The 27777-nt window shown below is 43.2% G+C and overlaps 1 protein-coding gene across 2 annotated transcripts in view; it reads left to right on the plus strand.

Annotated features, from left to right (window-relative positions):
* The window catches only part of FBN1 (fibrillin 1), a 229393-nt gene extending 208302 nt beyond the window's left edge, over positions 1 to 21091 (plus strand). For both annotated transcript variants that reach the window (XM_016211097.2, XM_087821626.1), the window contains 11 exons: positions 102 to 233; positions 2382 to 2507; positions 3079 to 3285; positions 4536 to 4661; positions 4906 to 5028; positions 8025 to 8141; positions 8388 to 8516; positions 9524 to 9643; positions 14389 to 14620; positions 17280 to 17454; positions 19780 to 21091. In XM_016211097.2, coding sequence (XP_016066583.2) covers positions 102 to 233; positions 2382 to 2507; positions 3079 to 3285; positions 4536 to 4661; positions 4906 to 5028; positions 8025 to 8141; positions 8388 to 8516; positions 9524 to 9643; positions 14389 to 14620; positions 17280 to 17454; positions 19780 to 20169 — 1877 coding nt within the window. In that variant the 3' untranslated portion in view covers positions 20170 to 21091. The remainder of the gene's footprint in view (positions 1 to 101; positions 234 to 2381; positions 2508 to 3078; positions 3286 to 4535; positions 4662 to 4905; positions 5029 to 8024; positions 8142 to 8387; positions 8517 to 9523; positions 9644 to 14388; positions 14621 to 17279; positions 17455 to 19779) is intronic.
* Positions 21092 to 27777: the final 6686 nt, after the last annotated feature.

The raw sequence follows: 27777 nt of genomic DNA on the forward strand, positions 1-27777 counted from the left end.
CAATGCCAAAGGAAATAGGTTACTTAATACTGTTTTATGTGTCAAAGGTAAGAAATTGATGCAGCTTCTCTTATAAATCTGTGGTTGCACATTCTTTCCAGACGAGGATGAGTGTGAAGCGGGGAAACACGACTGTGCTGAAAAACAAATGGAATGCAAGAACCTCATCGGCACGTACTTATGCATCTGCGGACCTGGCTATCAGCGGACACTTGACGGGGAAGCCTGTGTAGGTAAGAGATCCCCTGCAGGAGGAGCTGGAGTGAGTCACAAGGGACAAAGGACAGAAGGGACTGGGGCTGAGTCCTTATGGGCACTGTGTTCTTCTTGGCCAGGCCCATTTTGTCTCTCTTAACCTCCTGTCAACTTCCCCTTGCCTCTTCATTATCTATGAACTCCAAAAGCACTGTCATTTCCCCCTCTGAGCTGGCCTTTGCCTCCTTTCTCGGCCCATTTTGCTGCCAGGATTAGGATATCAGCTGTTTTTTCCATTCCTTTCCTTCACTTTTTTATAAACCTTTGTTTGGGGGTCAGTTCTGTTTACTGCACTGGAATGCCTCTCTATTGACCCAACTTTGCTACCAGTACCCTGATACTGAGTCCTGACGCCAGGTCCCTCAGAACCAGGCACATCACTAACCCAGTGGGACCCTCCTCAGGAGGATCTGGTATTTTAAAGCTCCCCCAGGTTCCTGTCAGGTGGATCCAGCATTAAAAACCACACCTTTAGACTAGGGGTTGGCAAGCCACAGCGTGAGGTTCAAATCCAGCCTGCTAGCCCACCACCTGTGTTTGTAAATAGAGTCGCATGGGAACCTAACTATAACCATTCACTTACTTATGGCCCCTGGCTGCTTTCGTGCCACAGTGGCAGAGCTGAGTAGAGCAGTTGCAACAAAGACCATATGGCCTGCAAAGCCTAAAACATTTACTATATATTATGTAGTAATACTATAGTCCTGCTATTACCTATAGAAAGTATCCTGACCACTGCTTTAGACCAAAAAAAATACAGGAGAAAATTACTAGAAAGCTCCCTCATGCCTCCTTTTCCTTTTCACAAATCAGCGACATTAGGAAACATGTTTTACGTGTCAGTCAAGAATCTTAAGGACCTCACTGTCCCCTTGCTCTGTGAGATACAGAATTAAATAGTAATTAAAGAGCAGACTTTAAAAGCATAGGGAAGGTATGTGGAGTGATGACCCCACACCAGATCTTCTGGGATCCATGACTCTGATCCTCAGCTGGACGTTGGAGTCATGTGGAGAGCTCAGGTTCCACCCCTGAGATTTTGATTTACTTCGTCTGGGCACTGGGATTTTTAACCTGTTTTAATACTTTCTAGATGTCACCTTCAACTCTCTGCATCTTTTCTTGAGACCTCTGCCTCGGGGGTTTAGAACTGTTCTCAATGGGATACGTTTAGGCAAATTATTTCATCAGACAATTCTAAGAGTCTCCAGCTACTTTAATGCTTCTCTCTAAACCCGGGAAACTGAATTCTGATTTCTTATTTTTTAATAACATTGTTGAAGTATTACAATAAACATAATCTATATTGAATTGCAAGATTCGTTGAGACAAACTCCCTTACATTACAACTATCACAGATATTATTCTAATGAACTATTGCAGTATTTCTTTAATATGTTGATTTTAAAATTAAATTTTTTTCCTTCATTTGATATAATCCGTTGAGAATCCTCTATGTATGGATATGAAAAGTTTTAAACTTTATTAAGTGAAAACCTGTAAGTGTACATACAATGCTATCATCTATGTTTTAAGTACATAAAAATGCCATCAATTATGTTTTTAAAGGGTGGAGGAGCGCACACAGAGACGTATGTATTTGCCTGTAAGTGTGCAGTTCACCTCTGGGAAGACACGTTAGTAACAGGGTTGACTCCCTGGAGTGGAGTTTGATGGCTGGGGGATGGTGAGAAAGGGAATTTTTCTAAATAACGCTCTTAAACCTTTTGACTTGGAACCTTGTGAGTAGCTTACCTAGTATTCACTGGTGAAACTTTTTATTATTATTTATTTATTTTTATCCTCACTGAGGATGTTTTTTCCATTGCTTTTTCAGAGAGAGTGGGAGAGAGAGAGAGAGAGAAACATCAAGGTGAGAGAGACACATCAATCAGTTGCCTCCTGCATGCACCCTGACTGGGGCTGGGGATCAGGCCTGCAACCGAGGTACCTGCCCTTGGTCAGAATTGAACCCGGGACCCTGAAGGGGTCTGTGGGCTGACGCTCTAACCACTGAGCAAGACTGGCTAGGGCACTAACGAAACTTAAAAAAAGAAAGAATCCATTCTTGTACAAAGTGGTGAGATGACTCCTCTTGTTCTTGGTCCTTCAATGGCACGGCACAGATGAGAATGAGTGCCAGACCAAGCCGGGCATCTGCGAGAACGGGCGCTGCCTCAACACCCTGGGGAGCTACACCTGTGAGTGCAACGACGGCTTCACTGCCAGCCCCACCCAGGACGAGTGCCTCGGTGAGTACCTGCAGCAGGGTGCTTCTGGAACCCCCGCCTCCACGCTGGGGTGCCTGGAACCCACATCTCTTGTTTGAAACAAAAGAGATTGTCAAAAATTGAGGAAAGGTTAAAAATCTTCATATTTTGGAGATGACTCAATGACTGATGGTCCGTTGGGCTTAGCACCACCCTGCAGCTCAACTCTTCCTTTGCTAATTGCGTCACTGAATCACTCGTTTGGAATTTCTCTCTAGGCTGCCTTTTTAAACCCTTGGTGCTCAGGATGTTTCCATATGTTTCCCTGCTTCTCTCTCTGTAGCATGACCGCCCCCCATACTTCTGGGAGCGGACAGAGTTGCAGCCTTGTCTAGACCAATGCTTTCCTGCCTACTCACTGAATTTCTTATTTGTTTCCTCAGATGTCATCCTTTCTCTCTTACTGCAGCTTCCAGCTTTCCCTTCTCGCTCCTTCTCACCCAGGGTAAAGTGTTACATCCCTTGTGGGTTTCATATCTGACCAAATTTTTGATCCCTTGCTATGTTCATACAACTTTCTGACGTCGTCTTTTCAACATGATGTCCCTTCCAGACAACCGGGAAGGGTACTGCTTCACCGAGGTGCTTCAGAACATGTGCCAGATTGGCTCCAGCAACAGGAACCCCGTCACCAAGTCCGAGTGCTGCTGTGACGGGGGGAGAGGCTGGGGTCCCCACTGCGAGATCTGCCCTTTCCAGGGCACTGTGGCTTTCAAAAAGCTCTGCCCCCACGGCCGAGGATTCATGACCAATGGAGCAGGTACTTCATTTTGTTCTGATTTATGACCAGCGGAGCAGGTACTTTACTCGATCCAAAAATACTTGCAGGGGATATGTTTGTTTGTTTTATGAAAAACAGATGAAACTATCGAATCTGCAGTATGAACCTAGGCTGAGTTGCATAGGTGAGGTTGACAAAAATTCTTCCTTATGTTATTTTAGACATTCAAGGCCATGTTGCCAGTGTCTTTGGTCCACCTGGTTAAGTTGTGTGCCCTGGGGTCCCTGCCTCTGCATTATAAGGAGTTTTCAACTTTTTGCTTATGTATTTATTTTTAACCCTCACCCAAGGATATATTTTTATTGATTTTGAGGTGGTGGGGGAGAGAGAAACATTGATGTGAGAGAGGAACATGGATCGGTTGCCTCCCGCACATGCCCCGATTGGGGATCAAAACGGCAACCTAGGTATGCGCCCCGGCTGGGAATCCAAGCCGCAGCCTTTTGGTGTATGGGTGATGCTCGAGCAACTGAGCCACCCGGCCAGGGCGGGATTCTTCAACTTTCTAAACAGGCAATGAATGGGTCAGGATGGGACTGCAGTGGCTTTAGTGCTCAACAGTGCATATTGATGGAACCTTTCTCCCTTGGCAGGGCTGTGAGTGAGGGTCTGTCTTCCTTAGAAGGCGGCAAAAATGAAGCCCAGTCAGGAATCGCCCTCCGAGCCCTGGGCCTCCCTCACCAAAGGAGTGAAGTTTAGTCCAAGTTTCCTAACATTATGCAACTTGGTATTTTAGGATTAACTTTAAACACAATAAAAAGAATAGAAAAGAAAAACTTTTCTTCTTATTTTGGACATGCACTATTAGGAAAAAAGTGGGATTTCCTTGTCCAGAGGATCCGCCGCTGTGATTCATTTATGAATGTCAGCAGGAGGCGAGCTTGATGGCGTGCGATGTGTCTGGGTGACGTGGCTGTTCTACGGACCCAGAGGAGGAAAACAGTATAAAATTAGAAGGAAAATTATTTTTCAAGTTTCCTCCTAACCCGATTAGTTTACCACTACAGCCTGATAAAGTTATTCTTTGCCTTTCAATACAGTTATTACCATTACATGTAAAATGTATGCTGTCCTCCCTTTGGTTTAATTTCTTAGGTCCATGATTTAGTAACATAGTTTATTAGTACTTACACTGAAGTGAGCCCTGTGCATTAACTTTAATGCCTTTGGTGCCTATGTTGTCTATTTTAACCCCTCTCTTATTTTAATTTCTATTCATTAAATGACAGATATTGATGAGTGCAAGGTTATCCATGACGTTTGCAAAAACGGGGAATGTATCAATGACAGAGGATCATATCATTGCATTTGTAAAACCGGCTACACTCCAGATATAACTGGGACTGCCTGCGTAGGTAAGCACTCTATTTCTGATGGTTTATTAACTTGAGCAAAAATTGTAGGTTATGGCAAAAAAATAAAATCCTCAATGTAAAAAGCTTATGTAGTTTCATAGGAAAACATAAGACAAGGACCAAAGACTACACAGAGTTTACTTTTCCTTTTCTCAAAATGAAACTTCTTTATTAGACCTTGTAGATATTCAGTATCTATGCATCTTTTTAGATAGGCAGTCACTCTGTATCTCTTTGATCGTAGATCTCAACGAGTGCAACCAGGCTCCCAAACCCTGCAATTTTATCTGCAAAAATACAGAAGGGAGTTACCAGTGTTCATGCCCAAAAGGTTATATCCTGCAGGACGATGGAAGGAGCTGCAAAGGTAAAGTAGGATGTGCCTTCACCCACTTACCTGCCTCTTGGGCACAAGGTTGCTGAAAGACCCTCTCTATAGGCAAGAGATACTTCCCTGGGGTTAGTGCCTCCATGGAGGCTCCCTGTGCTGGAGGGAGGGAGGGAGGCTGAGTCTAGGGAGATGGCAGAGGACCCATGGCAGCAGCCATCCTCACTGCATGCCCCATGGGCATCCATGGGGGCCATCCCTGTGAGTCTCAGAGACAGCAGGACCAGTTCTACAAGGCTTGGGCTAGGGTGGGTCCCTAACTGATTGCCTCCTTTATTGCATTTATGTAGTCAGACTGTTCCATAACTAAATAGCCTAGGTGTCCATCAGAGTCCAGCCTCATACTAATCAGTGCCACAATCACAGAAGACATCGTTCCTAAGTAAGTAAGCACTTTGTCTAGGCTTTTGTTCTGCAAAACAGGGCCATTCCTGCCTTCCAGGAGCTTGTCTGAGGCAGAAATATCACATAAAAAATTAAGAAATAGCCAAAGTTTATGCAGAAATCCCTTATCAACTCAGAAAATTTTTGCAAAATTCTGTTGGTGTAAGCATACTCCTATAAACAATTTCCTCAACAACGAGAACTTCATATATTCAGTGAATAACACTAGTGCACCATAGGCAAGGATAATTTGAAAAATGAGGGATTTGGAGAAGGTAGACCAGATGACAGAACAAGAGTTAGAGCATTCTGCCATGAAGCCTTGAAGGAGAAAAGGGGAAATAGAGGAAGTTAAATGGTGGGATGGAGTGGCAATGCAGAGCAGAGAGCAGGGCCCTCAACCCCTTCCCCATGTCTGCTGGAAGGGGGAGAGTTAAGAAGCTGGTAATACAGGGTGACATCGTGGACAATGGCCTGAGGTTTCCCTGTGCAGCACACATTTTATATAACCCTGTTATTTGTGGGATAGGAAGCTGAGAGACCTACTCAAAATTCTGACTCTCTTAAATGAAAAGCTGCTCCTACCTTTGTTCTCAAGCCTAGAACTTACTTTACATCTGTGCTTCACAGTGAGTTCTGGGTGGTGTGAGGCTATAACTCAGAGCCATAAATTTTTTCATGAAAATGAAAAACCAAATTCAGGGGGGAAATTTCTCTCTGTAACAAACAAGCAGAACAAATTTGTAGGACTTTTCTAACCCATGGGGGCAGAAAATCCTCAAAAATTTATAGCAATTAAGAGATGAGACATGAAAATTAAATGTACAGTAGTCATTAAGTTCTTTAATAAAGTATTGAAAGCATCACTAATGCTCTTTATGGTCTTAGGAATGCAAACAGCAGCTATATGATTTTTATAGGTCCACTTGCAACACAAGTCCCTTTCTCCTATTTCTCTCGTAAGGTCTAAATTCTTCTACATACTTGGCATATATGGCTAAATTTCAAAATGAGTGCTGCAGATACGTGTACTCTTGAAACTGAGAAGAAAGAGGCTAGAATGATGGCGCCAGGGGGAATGTGGGACCAGCACTTCCCCCTGAGAGATGGGTAGGATCCAGATAAGGGAGAAAAGACGTTCTCAGAGGTGAGAACAGTGAGTGTTGCTGTTCTGAATGTCATAGCTATAAGATAGCGTTGTAAGAAATCACCAAATTATCTCCTTTACCTGTGTGCAGGTGAGCTTCAGCAAGCGTGTGGTGGTGCTCTAACAAGGCCCCTTGGGTCATAGAGAAGGAAGGCCATCCTACTGGCAGGAGGCATAGGGCTGTCAATAATGTGGAAACCAGAAAAGCGGAAACAGCGGCCCACCCCCCCAGCAGTGGGAAGAGCACAAGATTGGCTCTATTTTAAGAGAAGTCAATACAACATTGGGGGAGCTCTTTCACTTTAGGTCCACTCTTGATATTACTCTAGCCAGGACCTTGGCACTGGTCTGCAGCTCTAAGCACAGCTCTGAGTGCAGTGATAAAAGATCGGAAGAGCCCTGCCCGTGTGGCCTCAGTTGGTTGAACATCACCCCATGCACCAGGAGGTCGCAGGTTCTATTCCTGCTCAGGGCACATGACCACATTTCTGTTTCTCTCTAATCAATGTTTCTATCTCTCTCTCCCTCTCCCTGAAATCAATAAAGACATATTTTTTTAAAAAGAAAAAGATCATAATAAAGGGGAGAGAGAGGGAGGGAGGGGGGAAGGAGGGCAGGGAGGGGGGAAGGAAGGAAAGAAAGACAGAAGAAAGGGTCCTGAATTCACAGCAATTTTTTTTTTTAATTCAACTAAAATTTGGAACCCACTTGGTATCTCCTGACGTTATTAATAGCAATGGAGTTGAGAATGAGCCTTGAAGTTACAGCAATGAGGAAAGAGGCCGGGTCAAAGCGGGGGATTTCATTCAGACACGGGCAATAACATGGGATAAATACTGTAGGCAGTTTTGAAAGTGCTATTAGCTTATCAGAATGAGTATTTTTCTTTCCTTTTTTTCTTCCTGATTGCTCAATTTCGTTTTATCCAAAGGAGGATCTCTAAACAAAGGAGCCAGTTTTGTTTGGTTTGGTTTGGTTTGGCTGACCAACTCTCTTGAGCAGAATGAAAAACAGCAATCAGAAAAGAACGCATGAGCAAATTTCCAGCCTCAACATTTCTTTCTATGATTTAACTTGAATAGCTCTTTTCAACGCTCTGGAAATTTTTGAGAATCCCTGGTCGCTTACCTCATTTTATAATTTGTTTAAAATTTTATAACTTATCTGAAATTCCTTTCTTGAGGAATTCCCACATTCCTCTAACTGAAGGAAGTGGGGTTTTCCTTGGATCCCCCCAAAAGCTACATTTTTAAATCTAAATCGAGACCACATTTTATCTTTCAAACTCTTATGTCCTGGGTGCTCCCAGCCATTGGCTGTGGCTCGGTGCTGGCCAGGCTCACTTGAGACCTAGAGGGGAAGACTCAGAGCTTCTTCCTAGGGCGGCACCCAGGTACCTGTGCCATCCACTCGACTCCAATGCCCATCTTGTGTGTTCTTACAGATCTTGATGAGTGTGCAACTAAGCAGCACAACTGCCAGTTCCTGTGTGTGAACACCATTGGCAGCTTCGCGTGTAAATGTCCTCCTGGCTTCACCCAGCACCACACTGCCTGCATTGGTGAGTGGAGGGGAGGAGGCCCTGTGGGGAGGTAGCTGTTCCTTCAGTTCTTCTGCTGTTGGAATTAGAAGACAAAACTCAACAACAAAATACAGGAGCTCGTGTGTGTGTGTACATGGGAACGTGTACATGTTACAGGCCTTTTCTGGTCTTTTCTAAGTGAATCATCCCTCTGTCTTCCTTTTAAATAACACAAAGAGAACTTCAGGGAATTTGAAATTGCCCTTGCCCCACGCTGTCTTACAGATAATAACGAGTGCACTACGGACATCAACCTGTGTGGGTCTAAGGGCATTTGCCAGAACACTCCGGGGAGCTTCACCTGTGAGTGCCAGCGGGGATTCTCACTTGATCAGAGTGGCGCCAGCTGTGAAGGTGGGTAGGGCCCTCAGCCAGACCCAGCTGGTGGGTCCCCGGGAGGGCCCGTGTGACTGTCGATACCTTCATCATCGTCCTCTGTGTGTTATCGTAACTGAGCACGGGGGGACAACCAGCTGAATGCAGGAAAGATTTTGCCTGGTTTGCACAGGTCCCATGCCTTGGCAATCCCATCTTTTGTTCTCATGCTCGATTGTGTCTATAGCACGTGCCTTTCCCAGGCGTTTCTGCCCAGTTATTAATTTAATTGAATAACGAGTGGCTCGGTCAAGGAAAATAGCTAGATTCCTGAATTTTATGCGTTAATTTTCTGGTCATTGAATTCAGTCATAAAAGGATTCCCCAATGTGGATTATACATATGAGGAAGAACTCTTCTGATAATGTATCATTAAAAGTTTAAATTATTCTTTTTAGCATTTTACCTTCATTGACATTTTTTGGTTTCTAATGCTGGCACAAGTGAACAAATATAAATAATTTATACAGCTAACCATAAAGTGCCTATGTGCTTTGCATTAATTTCTTCATCATTTTTATTTGTAGGCTTTACCAGGGATACCTGAATATTTTTTTCCTTGGACTTAGCAAAACCTCCAGAGTAGATATTCTTAAATTTTTGGATGGTAGAATGATTTTTAAAAATTAAAAGTTACGGGGATGTAAAGTAGAGCATAGGGAGTATAGTCAGGAATGGTAATAACTGCGTATGGTGCCAGTGGGTACTAGACTTATCAGAGTGGCCACTTCATGAGTTATATAAGTGTCTAGTCACTATGTTGCACACCTGGAAACTAATATTAAATATTGTATGTCAACTGTAATTGAAAAATACATTTAAAAAATGTAGCTCAGAAAACAAACAAAAAAACCCAGAGAATAATTTTTCAGGGTCAAATTTCTTATTGAAATTGCCTTCCGCTTTACCATGTAAATGTTGCTTCAGAGAATGCCCCTGAGACCGGTGGGAACGTGGCTTACAGGCGACTGCTCCCCTTTTTTCAGATGTGGATGAGTGCGAAGGGAACCACCGCTGCCAGCACGGCTGCCAGAACATCATCGGGGGCTACCGGTGCAGCTGCCCCCAGGGCTACCTCCAGCACTACCAGTGGAACCAGTGTGTGGGCAAGTACTCCTTCCCGCTTCGCAGGAGGCATTGTTCTAAGTCAAAATACTGCTTTCTTTCTGGAAACTTACTCTGGTCACGGAAGCAACGTACACTCGTTTAAAACTGCCCTAACCCAGCTGAAACCAGAGGGAAGGTATAACCTTTGCAAAATAGCAGATGAAGAAAAAAGAATGAATGAGAGGGGCCTCATCAGGGCATTTGAAATGAATTGTTTTCTGAAGTCAATCTGTGGACTCCCAATATCCCCCTGCCCTCCTGTCTCATCTCTAGTCCCCCGCCCACGCGGCTTCTGTTCACATCAGGGGCTAACAAAATCCTGCTTCTCACAGAAATATCAGTCAGCCAGAGGCCATTATGGGCAGCTTTTGGCTTGAAGATGTAGAAGTGGTTCAGTTCAGCTCTACACAGAGGGCAAGCAGCAGACACAGCAAGTTTTTTCAGGATTGCTAAATTCTTCTGAAAATTAAAGGAGACCCACAGGCTCTCTCATTAAATTGAAATTATGTCATTTTTGATTGCACAATGTCATGGGAACATAACTCTTAGGCACGTCAGAGAATCCAAGCATTGTGAATTTAGAGGGACACCTGATGCATCTAGAAGCCCGAGCTTTTTGTTTTCCTGTTGAGGACCCAGAAGCCCAGGGAGGAAAGGGAAGCTGTCCTCACACCGGTTCCCTTGGAGCTAGAGCCCAGGGCTCTTAACTTCCTGATCTAGGGCTGCCTTTCAAGCATCACAATCACTTGTTTTTCCACTTCAGAACTATCTGTGGCGTGCCACTGCCAGCATGACACACGAGTGACCTGTTCTAGCTGACACACTCTTGGGGACAAGAGTATTCCTTACAAAAACAAGAGAATTCCTGTTTCTGGGTCAGAGGAGTGAGGGTGGCTGCTCCGCCTTGTGTTGCTTCTCTTTACTCCAAATGAAGGCATGTCCTTTGGTGTGTTTTCATTTATCAAAATTGTCTCTCTCTCATCTGGTTTTATTCCCTGTAGGACAGCTTTGTGGAAGTGAGTAGGGTTGGCTAAAATGACCCCAGTGCTAGAGGAGTTTGGATTGCACGTCTCTCTGACCAGCTGTTTGCTTTTAATAAAAATGCCTTCATTATTATCAGCTCAGGGAGGTCTTATATTTTAATGGCCAGATTATGACATGTTCACAGACTTTCAGAGCGAGCTTTGTTGATTGCCATCCTTGTTATGTAGGTTCCTTGAATGAAATTAGAGCTGGGGGGGGGGGGGGCGGGATAAGAGAAGTGAGGTCGCCTGGGCTTACCCTCCTCTCCCTACCTTCAGGGCAGGGATAGTAGAAATGGCCAGGTCATGCCCTAGTTGCCCCAGGATTCTACTTTGGCCCCATGAAGATCATCTCCTGGCTGGGAGTTAAATAGATTAATAAGTTGATTAAGAAGCAAGAAGAGGTTTGGGAATTTTTGATGCCCACAAGATACCAGTCCAAACGGGGCTCATGATTCTTGAGAATTATGGTTATTCAGAATGAGGGTCACCTTGGGTCAGAATGCTTCCCAGAGCCATGCAGAGCAGAGCAGATCTCTTGGACCAGCCCGGCCTGAAGTTCACTCTCAGAAGATGGATGGGTTTGGGATCAAGGGCCACTGGGTTTCATTGCTTTCTAAGAAATATCAAACTGCCAGCTTGCAGTTGGAGCTGACCCATTTTGACCTGGAGAAAATGAGTAAAAGGAAGCCCATCCTACGTTTTGGAACCACTGGGAAGTGGTTCTCCTTCAGGCCACAGCTAGCACACACTCTGCACACCAAAGGCCCAGACCTTTGCTTTTCAAGGACGGGGTGGGGCGGTTTCAATTCGCTCTTAAGGAGTATTTTTTTGGAGACTCTAAGGCTGTTTTGATAAAATTAGAATTGTCTTTTTTTTTAATAAAATAAAATAAAAAACACAAAAAACAAAAAACCCTCATCAATTTAATTACTAACCTAAAAAATAAAGCAATGATTTTGGATTGCAGAAAAATTCCTGTGGAGCCATTTGCTGCTCCAAGTGCACAGGGTGAAAAAGATCAGGAAAAGTGCAAAGCATGTTAAACTGTGGTGTTTGTGTATTGATAAAAAAGGGTGAGTGCGCAAACAGAGCATTGTCAAACTGTAAACATTGAACATTTGCCAATTTCTTATCTTAATTCATGCTCCACTCTACCCCACCTCTCCAACCCAGATAAGCAAGTTAATTTAAACTTTATTAGATTCTCCGGGTGGGGAAAAATGTAAAATAAATAAGAGAGGATGTGAAAGGGGATCGGGAGAGTTCTAGGCTGAAATTGGTATTTATAGTAACACAGACAGATGCTCAAAGTTCAAAAGAACCTTAGAGATGATCTAGTCTGACTTTATTCCTAATATACAAATCCTTCTCCTCCCTCCCTGGTCATCCAAGTTTGGCTTAAACACCGCCTTGAAGGGTATTCACCTTCTCCCATGGTAGGCCAGTCTCTATAGAGACTTTTTATTCTTTGAAATGTCTTTTTCATAAAGAATGAACTTTTCCTCCCTCTAACCTCCAACCATTGGTCTTATTTCTGCATCTTAGGGGGGAAAAACACAGAATAAATCTAAGCTCTATATTGACAGGTCTTTCCCCACATATACCTATGCCTTAGAGATTTTATCAGTCATAGTCCAACAGGAAACAAATGGCTGAGCCCAATCAAAAGCACAGGACTAGGGAGAGGAGCCTATTGATAATTGATCCAGGTGAGCCTCCTGGGGTTGAGAGCAGGTGGGAAGTCTGGAGCTGGCCATGGAGGGGCAAGGAGAGCACATCCAGCCCAGGGATATTCTCTCCACCAAAGTAAACACCCTCGATTCTTCATTCCCTCTTTGGTGCCCATGGTCTCCATTGGCCTCTATCGCACACCTCATCTCTAATTTAAAATACAGGGGAAAGAACACAGACAATGGCATATTTCATTATTTCTGTTCTGGGAACCCTGGAGCCTAAGTGACCTTGGGTGGGTACTTGAGAGTCCTTGGATACAGAGGATCCTTAAACAGACTCAGAGTTCGGCACTGAGCCATAGCAGGCAGCTCAACGCATGGCTTTCTTACTGTGTATCTTCCTTCTCCCTGTAACCACACACAGGAAAGACGGACGGAAGGAGACAGGGAGGAAAAGAAGGAAGGGAGAGGGAGGGAGAGAGAGAGGAAATATGAATATTATGTATATATGGAAGCATGCTGCCCCTGGCATTTTACCCATCTATTTTCCTAAATTGAAAAACAGATATTTTCTTGGGAATAGTATTGTTCTTTATAAATGAATAAAAAGACATTTCTAAGAATTAAAGTTTTCTACATGTAACAAATAAGGCAAAACTAGTTAGAGGACAATGGAAGTACCAGTTTGAATGGAGGTGAGTCTCTTGAGAAACGTGGCATCACGGAAAGCCCGTGGCTGTCGCAGGCGGGCAGACCTGGGGACGCGTCTCCACACCGCTCCCAGTGCCAGTGCCAGTGCCACCGCTGCTGCTGGGGGATTCTGAAGGGCTTTCTGAGCCTCCCTCCCGTCATCTGTAAAACAGGGATTATAATACCTCCCTCCCATGATTGTTAGGAAGGGGCGGTGACTGAATGCGAAGCACCTACTATCCCATCTGTCATGCAGGAGGCATCTAATACAGGTTAATTACCTTTTCCCTCCTCCCTTTCATTGGAATGATTTGCTAAGTGAGGAGAAGGCCGGTCTACCCGCATCGAAATGAACATAGGCCTGAAAATGGGCTGCAGCAATTAACAACTGTCCTACCAGCAGGCTTCCAACCTGCCCTACAGAGGCAGGTCTACAAAAATATACTGGAGATTTCAAAAAAGTATAAATTAGAAATAATGGGAAACTCGAGGTTTTCTCCCTTCCAGCTGATTTTTAAGTTAGAATTCACATGCCCACCCCACCCGCCTGGCCCTGCTTGTTATTATCAGACTTGGCAGGTCCCTGTGGGTAGCCTGTCTGCACCATCTGTCTCTCCTGTGGGTTTTCCAGAATTATTGCTCACAAAGTTTGCACGAATCTCTTCCATCCACACTTCGCTTTAGACATGGCCCAGACTCCCGGGGTAGGAGGCTGGTTTGGGTAAGGGGGGCCCCTTCAGAGATGGGAGCAGACATACCAGAAGGTACTATTCATCCCAGGACAAGCACCAGGGGGGCTTTTGCACATTTTTGAAAAGGAAGTCTAAGGGGGGCAGACACTTCCTGCAGGATGTCAGCCCTTGCCAGCCTGGCACATTCTGAAAGAGGGGGACTGGGAAAGCAACCTCCAGGACTGTGGTTGGTCCTTGCTTTGGAGATAGTCATCCCATAGCACAGAGAATTGAATGATTCCTTCCCTCCCACCCTCAACCCTGAACCCTTGCTATGAACTAGCCCCACATTCTTCATGGGATGTTCATGTGGAGCAGAACATACTACCGTTGCTTCAGATGAAAATTGGAGTCTGTCGGTCCTCAGCATGCCATTCTTAATGCTCTCCACCTGGTGCACTCGACCTTGTCCACCACATTTGTTCAGCACATGGCAAAGGCCCACATCCGTTTCCATATCTTCCTCTCTTTTTGCTAACCCCCTCCCAGCCACCTCTCCCTGCCTCACCTTCCTGAAAGCCTACCCGAGGGCCAGCTGGCCAGCAGCCAGTGGCCTGACCCAGACTCCTCAGTAGAAACTTCTGGCCGATGTCACATATGCCTTGTCTTCTGGTTCTTCCTGCAGATGAAAATGAATGCCTCAGTGCTCACATCTGTGGAGGAGCCTCCTGTCACAACACCCTGGGGAGCTACAAGTGCATGTGTCCCGCCGGCTTCCAGTATGAGCAGTTCAGCGGAGGATGCCAAGACATCAACGAATGTGGCTCTTCCCAGGCCCCCTGCAGCTACGGCTGCTCCAACACTGAGGGCGGCTACCTGTGTGGCTGTCCACCAGGCTACTTCCGAATTGGCCAGGGGTGAGCACTTGTAGTTCTGGTTGGAGGCTCTCTCGTTTATAATATAATTAAATGTATTTAACTCAAAATGACCTATTCTCATGGAGAATTATACATCTTATAATCTTTGAGTTAATTCCAGCTAGCTCTGTAGAGGTTGTAGGTTATTTTATTTGGAAGAGGACATCTAGATTTCTGGAAGTTTATAGAATGTCAAACAAAATAGCAAAACTGCATTGTAAATACCTCAATATATGATTTCTCTCTCTCATTCTTCTGATCATCACATCTTGTTGGAAAGTGATTCATTTCTCAGGAAACATGGAGGCTGAACTGTGACAGAGCTCACGTAGCATGTTGCTGATTCACTCTCTTCTTGGGCAAGCAGGATTCTGCCTTAACTTAAAATACCTTCTGGACCAACTCCTTTTAAGATAAATCAAAATGGGGTCCTTTATGATTTTAAATTATATTTCACATTTCAGACTTAAATTTACATTAAAATTACCAAAAGAGTATTAAAGTGAGAGTTAAAATAGTTATTATATTTAAAAATTTGGTGGTTAAGTTTTCAAAGTTTAGGTCTTTTTCCCTGCTGAGTTAATCTAGACTTGGATGTCTGTCGAGTTTGGGCTATCCTGTGAAGGATATCAAATTTTAACTTTTTAATTGGGAACACACAGACATTAAACATACATAGACACATATGTTCCTGCACACACACATATACACCCACCACACAAAGTTACATGTTTCACAACATACACATACATGTATTTGTCAAGTTATTAATTTAGTGGCCTTTGATTTCTTGACCCAAATGTCAGACGATTTGTTTTGGGTCTGTGTAGACTTGAAGGTGAAAGAATGCTTCATGGGAAGCACACAGAATGCCAGCCACGGGACACAAATTCCCAGATGACTGTGTCGGGTCTCAGGAGACTCATTCTTTTTAAGTTTAATGCCAGAACTATTTTCCCAGCAAAAAATTGTGACACTCCACACTGGCTTCTGGCCAGTGGGACTTCGTAGTCACACTTCTTGTAAGTGGTGTTCCAGGGATATGAAAATACTGGAAAAGATTCTGAGAAAGGAGCCAAAACCTGCAAATTTGGGTTTTGCCTTTCGATAACTGAATCATTGTGTGAATACACACACACACACACACACGATGAGCATTTATCCTTTCTTTCATTTTTATTGTTTCTACACATTTTGTGTTGCAAGATAAAGGAAGAGGAAAGGAAATGTATTGGGCTCCGGCAGGATTGCAGAAAATAGTAGGAACCCATCAATCACTGGAAAATAAAAAACAACATTCTGCTCAATGGCATTCATTATACATTGAATCTTCTTTTTTTATTTATTGATTTTTAGAGGGAGGGAAGTGAGAGAGAGAGAGAGAGAGAGAAACACTGATTTGTTGTTCTACTTATTTATGCATTCATTGTTTGATTCTTGTATGCGCCCTGACCAGGGGTCGAACCCATGACGTTGGCACATCGCACAACACTCTAACCAACTGAGCTACCCAGCCAGGGCCTATATTGAATCTTAAGGGCATAAAGGAAGATGGGTAATAAAGAATAGGACAACAAATACATAAAAACAAGTAAATGATATTTGGTCTACATTTGGACCCATTAGTAGAAATCTACCCACTTATAATAGTGTTGGCTTCTCTATGAATCACTAGAGTAGACCAGGCCCCAAGATAAAGATTCTTTTAGAGTCATTCAGATATTTCAACACATTGTGAAAGGGGAGCCTACTAAATACATTCCAAGTGGCCTATGAAATAGTAAGCAGAATGAGAAAACAAGGTACTTGGGAAGCACGCAAGCCTCCCTCCGCAGCTTGGCTTGGAGAACCAAAAGGCAAAGAAAAACAGCTGAATGAGCTGTCTCCTGGGCAATGGGTTTGTTTGTCCAGCCTCACATGAGTCAGAACCAATGGCCCTAGTGGTTTTGAATGACTTGAAACAATTTCCCACAGTTGGGCAAGCTCTGATACACGTATTTTATACGTTGCGTATTTTATTGTTGCAAATCTTCACAATTTATTTCTAAGTCAACCTCAGGTATCACATAGAGCTTTCTTCTGTCTCTAGTAGCTTCAGCCAAAATGAGAGGTCAAATAACAGGAGAGACTGCTCAGAAGCTGGAGTTGTGAGGGGTGGTGACGGGGGTGATGGCAGTGGAGGTGACCGCGATGGTGACCGTTCGTTAGGAAGAGGGCAAGGAGCTGATCGGTGATGTCGTAGTCCTTTCTCGCTCCCGTGGAGCCTGTTTCATAAAAAGAAGACATCTTTGTTTAACCTCCCACATCACACGGTTTCCCCTCATTCCCTGTTCTTCTCCTGTTTCCACTCCAGGTCCCTTCCCCAGCATAAGTCCAGCAAATTGCCGGCCGCATTAGGTTTGGGGAAGAAGGGGGCAAATCAATATGCAAAATAGGGCCTTGAGGGATTTGAGACAAATCAATAAATTCAGGGAGCTGGGAATCAGAGGTCTACCACAGAGAACTTCAGTGTGGTCCTTGGGACCGGCCAGTCACCCAAGGGATTCATAGTCAAGGGCTCAGTGTCACCAGGCAGGGTCCAGGCTTCACCAGCATTCTCACATCGCCTCCCTGTGGCCCACTTCTAATGACAAATGTCTCCGCTCCCTTTCTACCACAGGCACTGTGTTTCTGGAATGGGCATGGGCCGTGGAGGCCCAGAGCCACCTGCCAGCGGAGAAATGGATGACAATTCCCTGTCCCCAGAGGCTTGTTATGAGTGTAAGATCAACGGTTACCCGAAACGGGGCAGGAAACGGAGAAGCACCAATGAGACAGATGACTCCCACATCGAGGTGGGTCCAGAGTGGTTTCTCCTGATGCCTCCTAGTGCAGAGAGGCCTTCCAGATGCCTGTGGCTTCCCCTAAGGACGCTCCAGAGTGAGAAAAGGCTCTCCGGGGAGAAAATCCAGACATTCCCGAGCTCTAGGCTGCATTTTACAAGAGTCTGTGGGGCTCTCTGGAGTTTCTTGCTGCTTTTAGGGAGTGGCCGTTCGAAGGTTTTCACATACTTGCTCATTTCCTCTGTCTCGCCAAAAAGAAAGTCAAACACCCACCCGAAGTCTGCTGAAAGGACAAGGTCTGAACCAGGACAGCCAGTGGGCAGAATAGTGAAGTGACATAGTGCTTCCTACGTGGGGACGCCAAGTCCTGAGACTAGAGGCTCCTCTCCTGAAAAGAGCCATGTGGAGTGTGAGGGAACTTGGAGTCTAGACAAGAACAACATGGAGCTCAGGCAGCCTGGTTTTCTTTGCCTGTGGCTGCTGCAGCCTTTCCGTCAACTCAGAAAGGCACAGATACTCACCCAGACCTCTGGCTCCTGGCCCGGAGAATCCAGCACATCTGGTCCCAGAGAGGCAAGCAAGAAGCCAGGTGAAAAGCATTGAATATTAGCAGATCGTCAGAGCCAGGAAGTAGGTTCGTAGGTGTGTCCTTCGGAGGGAATGGCTTTGCATCCGTGAACAAAATTGAAATAGACTGGTTCTTTCTTAAGCATCGGTGCTGCAACACATCTGCTGTGGTTTGGGAAATGAGATAAGTCTTTGGAAAGAAAATAACCTATTAAAACAGTGGTTCTCAAATTTGAGTGTGCATCTGAGTTATCTTGAAGGCCTGTTAAAATGAGAGACACCCGCAGGGTTTCTGATTCAGTCTGTCTCTGGTGGCACCGAGATTATGCATTTTTAACAGATTCCCAGGTGATGCCTGTGCTGCTGGTCCAGGGACCACACCTGTAGACCCACTGCATGAAATCCCTCCAAGGGATTTCAACTTGACATAAGTTTAATATTTTTTAATATAATAAATATGTGCCAATGTAACACTTTTGTGGTTTAAACAAAGTGTTTTGTGACTACCTTTTCTCTTTTTTTGAATTTTAATTTACCTTTAATGTTGAAAGTATTACAGATGTCCTGTTTTTCCCCCCACTGATCCCCTCTACCCCACATCCACTTCACCCCCAGGCCTTCCCCATACCAATGTCTGTGTCCATAGGGTATACATATAAGCATATAAGTTCTTTAATTAATCTCTCCCCACCCACTCCCCCAACCCCACCTTCCCTCTGAGATCCCTCGGTCTGTCCCGTGCTTCTATGTCTCTAGATCTATTTTATTCATCAGTTTATTTTGTTCATTATATTCTACATATGAATGAGATCATGTGGTACTTGTCTTTCTCCGACTGGCTTATTTCACTTAGCATAATACTCTCTAGTTCCCTCCATGCTGTGCCAAAGGGTAAGAGATCCTTCTTCTTTACAGCTGCATAGTATTCCACAGTGTAAATGTCCCACAGCTTTTTTACCCACTCATCTACTGATGGCACTTGGCCTGTTTCCAGATCTTAGCTATTGTAAATTGTGCTGCTATGAGCATAGGGGTACATAAGTTCTTTCTGATTGGTGTTTCAGGTTTCTTGGGATATATTCCTAGAAGTGGGATCACTGGGTCAAATGGCAGTTCAATCTTTAATCTTTTGAGGAACCTCCATACTGCTTTCCACAGTGGCTGCCCCAGTCTGCATTCCCACCAGCAGTGTACTAGGGTTGCCCTTTTCTCCACCCCCTCACCAGCACATGTCATTTGTTGATTTGCTGATGGGAGCCATTCAGACAGGTGTGAAGTGACACCTCACTGTGGTTTTAATTTGCATCTCTCTGATGATTAGTGACATTGAGCATTTTCTCATATGTCTCTTGCCCATCCGTATGTCCTTTTTGAAGAAGTGTCTATACAGGTCCTTTGCCCATTTTTTAATTGGATTGTTTGTCTTCCTTTGGTTAAGTTGTATGGGTTCCTTACATAGTTTGGATATTAACCCTTTATCAGATGTGCCATTGGCAAATATGTTCTCCCATACAGTGGGCTCCCTTTTTGTTTCTTTAATTTTTTAATTTATTTTTTATTATCCTTATTGTTGAAAGTATTACAGATGCCCCCTTCCCTCCCCCATTGATTCCTCCACCCCGCATCCACCCCACCCCCGTGACTATGCCTTTTCAAAGTTTATACAACCTGAGAAGAAAGCTGTATCCGTGTGAGAATCGAGTCACTTTATTGTGGGAAATAAGTGGCATATCTACACTTTATTTAACACACTGCCGTGTGTCTTTTCAGGATCATCCAGAGGCAGAAGCCAATGTGAGTCTTGCAAGTTGGGACGCTGAGAAGATAGCCATGTTCGCTTTCAATATTTCCCACATCAGTAACAAGGTCCGGATCCTAGAACTCCTCCCGGCTCTTACAACTCTAACAAATCACAACAGATACTTGATTGAATCTGGAAATGAAAACGGCTTCTTTAAAATCAACCAAAAGGAAGGGATCAGCTACCTCCACTTCACAAAGAAGAAGCCGGTGGCTGGAACCTACTCGTTACAAATCAGCAGTACTCCACTTTATAAAAAGAAAGAACTCAATCAGCTAGAAGACAAATATGACAAAGACTACCTCAGTGGCGAACTGGGTGATAATCTGAAGATGAAAATTCAGATTTTGCTTCATTAATTCACCATCCAGAGACCAAATAATTAAAAAACAAAGATAGATAGGTAGAACTGAATTTTTTCCCCCAATCAGAATTTTATATCATAGGTACAATCTTTCACCACATAAATTTCTATAAATAAGCACTATTCTTGTATTACGAAAGCAAGGTACAGGTGACTGCCCTAGTTCAAAACAACCACTTCCTCAGGCTTCTCATGTGTAGCTAAGCTACCTTGGCATATGTGTTGATTCTTGAAAACTGAGATGTGTATTTCCACTGGGGGCTGGCCATCCACGCTCACGTGCCATCCTTCTAGCAGACGTACAGGAATGTGCTTTCAATTGATGGACTGTTCTGGGTTGGTGTTTTTTTTTTTTCAGATTTTTAAACGTTGCTTCTCCAAATAAAAGTACTAGGTTGGCCATTTCTAATACCTATTTGGTGCTAGTAAATTTTCAAACTAGATTCCTAAATGCACTGTAATATTTACACAACTTAGAAACCAAATTACAAGTATTCAGCTCAAATACTTCATTAATTTCAATCAACCAAAGTTAGTTCAGTAGTTTATCTCAGTTATGAGTATAATACATTACATGTAAATTAAGTGTGTGTATACTGTAATCGTGCTATTTTTTATCATTGAAACATTTATAAACTAGAATAATAATGCCCTTAATGTGAGGGTTTGTAATGGTGCTTATTAAGACCAAAGACTTGTTAAATGTGTACACCAAGTGGTATTGGAGTTTCTGTGACTGGCCCGCACGTGCATGGAGGCCTGGGAGGACCAGGAAGCAGCCTCAGCAGCCAGAGGATCGCCGGTGCATCCTTCGTCACACCTGTGCCATCTGCCAAGATTACCCTCGGTCACTCTTGTCAACAAGGGGTCCATGTCATAAATGTCACAATAAAACAGTCTCTTCTTTTTTTAGTGTAGCCCTTGGCTTTGTGTTCTTGCATGGATGTGGGATCAGAGGGGCCATTCCGGAGGCTAAATAAAGTCTCCGGGATTTGAATGATCCTGGGTCTGTTACTTACAGCTTCCAAAGGTGCCAGATGTGTAACCACTACAAGCAAACTTGACCTCTTTGAGTCGGCCCCTTGTTTTATAATTCATTAGAGACAGCAGTGTTATTTCTCACAAATAAGAAATTTAGATTGTAGCATCATTTCTAAAACATGACTTAATTACTCCGGAGACGTAAACTACTAGATTTAAGTGCTTTAAAATATCAAGTTTAGTCAGTGTCTTAGAGCATATGCATTTCATTACAAAAGATTTATCATGCCCCTTCCCTCAAATATACACACAGTGTTGGCAAGCCTTAGGTGTTCCATTCTTCTTTTCCCCCTAAACATCTGCTGTTAGTCAGTGCTCGTCTAATTACAAAGGGATAATTCCAAATTGAATCCAATTAAAGGCTTTAACTCTTGTTTCCTGAGTGTCATAATTTGAAAATGCAGTTTTATTTTAAGGGCAGTATTGAACAATGAACAATTAAGCTCATTCAAATGATATGAAATGATTTTTAAAATCCCTAAAGCCAGTAAGGTAAAAGGTAGTGAAAATAAAGGTAAATGAGATTGCTGCATGAAGGCCGAAGAAACCATACAGGACTCAGACAGGCCCTCTCAAAATCTGGGAATTGCTGAAGGAAGAGAGCAGGTATGACGCAGGAGGCAAAACCAGGGCCAGTTGGCGTGAGGCTCCGCTTAGCACATACCTGACTGGCTCTGGAGCCACCCCCTGCGAGAATGGGTTTCCTGCAATGTGGTGACTTCCTTGTCACTAGCCAGATGGTTGCAGCTCAGGCACAATGTCGACCAACGGACAAGAATGCTTTCTTCCACCTGAACATCTTAAAGTATTTTTTGTATCTCTTATTTTGCCATCCAAAGAATCTTGCTCATAATTGGTGTTCACAGAGATGAGCCGAATGACTCCTTTGGAAAGGATTTGTACCTTGGTTAGGAAATTAAATTTATGACTCAAAATTTCCTTCTAACTCTGCACCTATGGGTCTGTGATGGGAGTGTACTAAAACTGTTACAGAAGAATATATAGCATATGGTGAATGACAGTTTGCATATATGGAAAATGTCTTTGATAATTTAACCAGAACTGCATTATATTCAATAACGGATTTTCTTTCTAACAAACAACAGAGGAAAATAGAGTTGGCGCATAGTAGATCACTTTGATATTTTTAATAGTCTCAGTCTGGATTTTATTTATTTAAGAGCCAACAATTTTCAACGGCATATTTTCCGTGTTTCTGACTGTAACGAAATATTTTCCTCATTGTTCCATTGTAAATATTCCTCTTGTTGGAACCATCTTAATCCTGAGACTTAAACCTGTACCTTTTAATTGTTTGTGACCTTTCAATTTTACTTCCAATGGTTGAAGAACTTGGTTTTGTAAGTCGCTCAGAAGCTTGAAAACGTCTTGTCTCTACCCAGCCCCCGCCCCAGCTCATTTCATTTGCCAATAATTATTTTGTAAGTAGGGTTGAAATGAACTCAGCTGGCCTTGTGAAATGTTAAACTTGCACAAACAACTACATTTTTGTTCAACAAATAGCACTTTACTCAGCCAAAATTGCTTTGGACATTGCCATTACAAATACTGTTAAACTTCAGAAATCATGTTGGTAAATTAGATGAGCCAAAATAAAGGATGATGAAGTCGGTACTATATTATATACTTAAAAGTCATATACCTATAAACTCTTAGGAATTTTAAAATCACAGCTTTGTCCACAGAATGTACTTTATTCTGATTTAACTATAGTTCTTACAAACGTGATTATTAAATGGTTTAAGGACATTGTTTTTAAATGCTAGCAGATTATTACTGGGAGAAAGATTAGTTTTCACATACATGGCTGAATACAGTTATTTCCCCCTTGCCAATTTTAAATTACACTGTTTCCAAAGGGAAAATAAAGGAAGCTAATTTACTTTATTAAACTTTTTGAAACCCAATGTGAGCCTAACATTGTGTATTGTTAGGAAAGGATTCTCAGTATTATTCTGAGAATTAGAAACGAGAAAACTGTGAATTTGATTTTGCAAATTTCCACGTATCCATGACTGGGTTCACTTACAGGGTTGGGTCTCAATGAGCAGTTCTGACGTTCTCACAAACGTCTGTGTAAACAAGAGGGTCTTGTACGTTTGACATCCGACATACATTTGAAAGGACCTGGCAACGTCACAAAATCTGTTATTTCAACTAACTGCTAATGAATCCAAAATGGCTTTTTTGGCAAACAAAATCATAAACCGCTTTTTAGGACACGGACTGTTTTACATCCTTGATTCAAGCCTGAATCATGACCTCTACAAATGGATGTCAGTTTCATTTTTACCCTTGGACAGTGGAAGGTGCATCCCCCCCCTTTTTTTTTTAAATATATATGATTTTATTGATTTCAGAGAGAGGAAGGGAGAGGGAGAGAGGGAGATAGAAGCATCAATGATGAGAGAATCATCGATCGGCGGCCTCCTGCACGCCCCTGACTGGGGATCGAGCCCGTAACCCGGGCATGTGCCCTGACCGGGAATCGAACCATGATCTCCAGGTTCATGGGCCGATGCTCAACCGCTGAGCCATACTGGCCGAGAGGAAGGTGCATCCTTTTTAATCGAATGAAGTTGTAGCTCAACTCTGTGCTCTCTGTCCGTTTTTATTTTTGTTCCACGTAAAGTAATATTCATTGTTATTTTTGGTCCTTGTGACTTTTCCCATTTCATAAATAAATGCAGCATTAACCTCTCTGCTCCCTTTGGCCTCTTAAGGGTTGGCTATAGTGTCAGCTGGAAGGCATCGCACTGCGTGTTTCTGGAATCCCAGCTCAGGTTCGGGGTTAAGCAGCACCGAGGTAGAAACGGTTAGCAGAAAGCAGCTGCTCGGTTCGGCAGTTCCTGGGCCACTTCCATACCCCACCTCATGCAGGCTTTGCAGCTGTTCTGGGAGCTGCAGAAATCAGAAGAGGTCTGTTTCCTTTTAACATGAAACTCTCTCTGGGGGAAGAATTAAATCAAACCTGAATGAGTGAGCTTTTGCATCTCCTGGAAATGGAGACATTTGAAAACATCCTGATGACAATCACACATCCATGGAGCCCACCAGCTATTGACAGGAAGAGGTCACAGGCCTGTGTTGTTGTGTCTGCTTGGTGAGCTCTGCTCTGGGTGTCCCCAGCAGCTCTGCTAGGTAGAAGGCCAGCCCTGTCCAGAAAGATTAATGGGACCTGGACATGTCAGAATTTCAAAGGCCTGGCAGGCTGGGCTGGGTTTGTATTTGTGTATTTTTGTTGCTACATGAAATCATGTGTTGTTCAGCCTTTCTGTCTTCGGCTGCACCAACATTATACCCCTTCAGCGTGTTCACTGCACTTTCCCAGGGCAGTGCTGTGGCCCAGCTTCAGTGATCCCAGGTAGGGTTACAAGCTCCTCCAAGGCCCGCTGCTTCGTACCTGTGTGTAGATTGACCATAGCAGGCTCTCTTGTGGGTCATGCACGGTAAGTGGTGAGCCCGAGAGTCAGCCCACTGCAAAACCAGCTTCCTAGGAGCAAATGGCTCCTGATCATACCCATCCGGTCCAACCCCACCCAGTCTGGCCTCACATCGCCTGGGAAAGGATGTGGAAGCTGAGGGCACCATTCCTAGAGGCTGATGCTCGTGGTCTCAATTTTTTTTTTTTTTTTTTATCAGGGTCTGTGATTCGTGGTTCACAGAATTTGACCTCTCCTTGTCTTGTATAGAAAGTTTGCTGAGAGTTCAGTCCAGTCCTAAGGTCCTCAGGAGCACCTGGCCCACACTTCCGACAGTGCAGGAAATCCGAGGTCAGAAAGCTGTGTTCAAGTCTTACTCCCTTTCTAAGTTACTAGGCCAGGGCAACTCCTTGATGTCTTTGAGTCTTGTTTTCCTCATCGGTATTTTGGGATTAATAATAGCACCTTCCCTACATGCTCACAGGGATCAGTATTTCCTGTGATAGATAGGTGATAGGTAGGTAGGTAGATAGGTAGACAGATAGATGATAGATAGATGATGATAGATAGATGATGATAGATAGATAGATAGATAGATAGATAGATAGATAGATAGATAGATGATAGATATAGATAGATGATAGATATAGATAGATAGATAAATGATGACAGATGATGATAGATGATAGATGATGATGATAGATGATAGATGATGACAGCTGATGATAGATGATAGATAGATGATAGATAGATATAGATAGATAGATAGATAGATAGATAGATAGATAGATAGATAGATAGATAGATAGATGATAGATAGATAGATAGATGATAGATAGGTGATAGAAAGATACAAATTTAAAAAAAAAATCTAACACCTCTAGAGTTTACAAAGCGCTTGTGAACAGTGTCCCTCTGAATCTCACCTCAGTCCTGGGAAATTATAATCATTGTGCACAAGTTCATGTGTTTTGCCAAAGGTCTCTCACCTTAAAGAGGTAAGATTGAGACTAAAATCTCCAGACCTTCTCATGACACAGTGTGTACTCAGTTCACTGTGAAAGCCCAAAGAACAAATAAGATACAGTATATGAAAGCAAAATAGGAACCTGTAAAGCTACAAATTACATTTGTGGTTCAAGATCTAGGCTCCTGTATGCATCCGAGTGAACACCAAGAGCGAATGAGCCACACCTGCTCAGCCCTCTTGCTCCCCACTTCCCCCACCTCCCTGAACCCTCAGTAAGTGCTCATCTCAAGCCTGTAACGCACTGCTGCCTCCTCTGTGCCCTATGAGCTCTGATGTCAAGAGTGTGCTTTGTCCTCATAGCTCCATTGCCCAGCTCTGCGCCTGGCACACAATAGGTGTTGAATGGATCAATGACTGAGATTGGAGGAGCTAAAAGATACAAGTGAAAATAGGGAAAACCCATATAGAAGAGCAAACCATTTCTTCTCTCTCTATGTGATCTCTTCCTCTCCTCCCTTTTCTTTGTTGTGCTCAACAAATATCTTTTGAACACTTTCCTTGCGCCACCTGCATGAAGCACTAGGGACAAAGGTGAATGAAGCCAGGCTTCTAGCCCACAGGAACTTTAAAATAAAGGGTGACAGAGCACTTCTCCCCCAGTTGTATCTTTGGTAGGGACATGGTTAGACTTGTCAGGCTTCTGAAAGAGTGGCAGGGTTAGGTGTCCTCACTTCCCACAGTCCTAGGAGACAGGGCCGGATACAGTTCGGTAGTAAATTCACCTTTGACACCTAAAAGATCCATGTCAAGATCTTTATGAACAACCACAAATAGAAACAGCATTCTAGCATATCTCCCCCACACAATGCTGAAACACAGTGATTTTCAGTGGCAAATGTGCTTTTGGAGTTAGATTCCTATGTTTAAAGGAAACTTGCCCTAATGAAATCTAACATAAAAAATATAAGCAGAGCTGCTTGAATTAAAGCAGAGCCAGAAAGCCTGGGGTCTCTCACTCCCTCCAAATTAATTTTTATTGAAATTACAACTGAAAGGTCCTTTAGAGTTTCATTGATTCTACAAATGTAAGACAAATATAATTTATAAAGTTAATTTTAAATGTTGATACAAACTCTAAGCCCATGGTTCTTAAATAAGGGCTTATAAACACATGCCAAATAATGAAGTTAAAAACATTTTCATAGTATCACTACATGGCAGAAATGGACAGACGCTCACTGACCCCATTGTTCCTCTCAGGCCCATAAAAAGACACCTTCTAACTTCCTCTGCAGTTAGGTTGTGGTTGGGTGATGGATTCTAACCATTAGCCAAAAAAAATATTGCCCTTGCCCAGTAGTTCAGTTGGTTAGAACATTGTCCCGATACCCCAAGGTTTTGGGTTCAATCGCCAGTCAGGACACATACAAGAATCAACCAATGAACGTAAATGGGTGAAACCACAAACCAACGTTTCTCTCTCTCTCTCTCTCTGAAGTCAATTTAAAATATATATATATATATATATATATATATATATATATATATACACATATATACATATACAATCATTCATGCTCACAAGAAATAAACTTTATTGCATTAGCCACTGATATTTTAGAATTATTTGTTATATGAATGGAATATTTATAAATATATGTGTATATTTATACATATGCACATTTGTCTAGGCTGCATATGCATATTTTTAATATATATATAAAATATATATATATTTTTTATTAGTCAGGGTAGTTCATACATAACCACTTTTTTTATTATAAAGAATCCACACCAACCTTATTGCACATTAGAATGACTCAGGGCTTTTTTAAACTCCCAGAGTCCAGGCTGCTCCTCAGAGCCATCAATTCAGAATCTCTGGAGTGGAGGCCAGTCCTGATCAGTTTTCAGAGCTCTCCAGTGACTCCAATTTGCAGCCAAGGCTGAAACCACTGCTCTCAATCTTTAGGCCCTTAGGAAAGGCAGTTTGGGAAACTCACCGGGTGATTCTGACGTGCACTCTATGCACTGTTGACACCGCCGGTCTGCATGCCTTTGGGTTACCACATGGCCACATCAACCTTGACGTTTCTGACTCTGCAAACTGCGTCCTTTCACTGGGGTTTGAGGTGCGGCATCAGGAGCT

This window comes from Miniopterus natalensis, chromosome 1 (assembly GCF_054644295.1).
Source record: "Miniopterus natalensis isolate mMinNat1 chromosome 1, mMinNat1.hap1, whole genome shotgun sequence".
Classification (NCBI taxonomy): Eukaryota; Metazoa; Chordata; class Mammalia; order Chiroptera; family Miniopteridae; genus Miniopterus; species Miniopterus natalensis.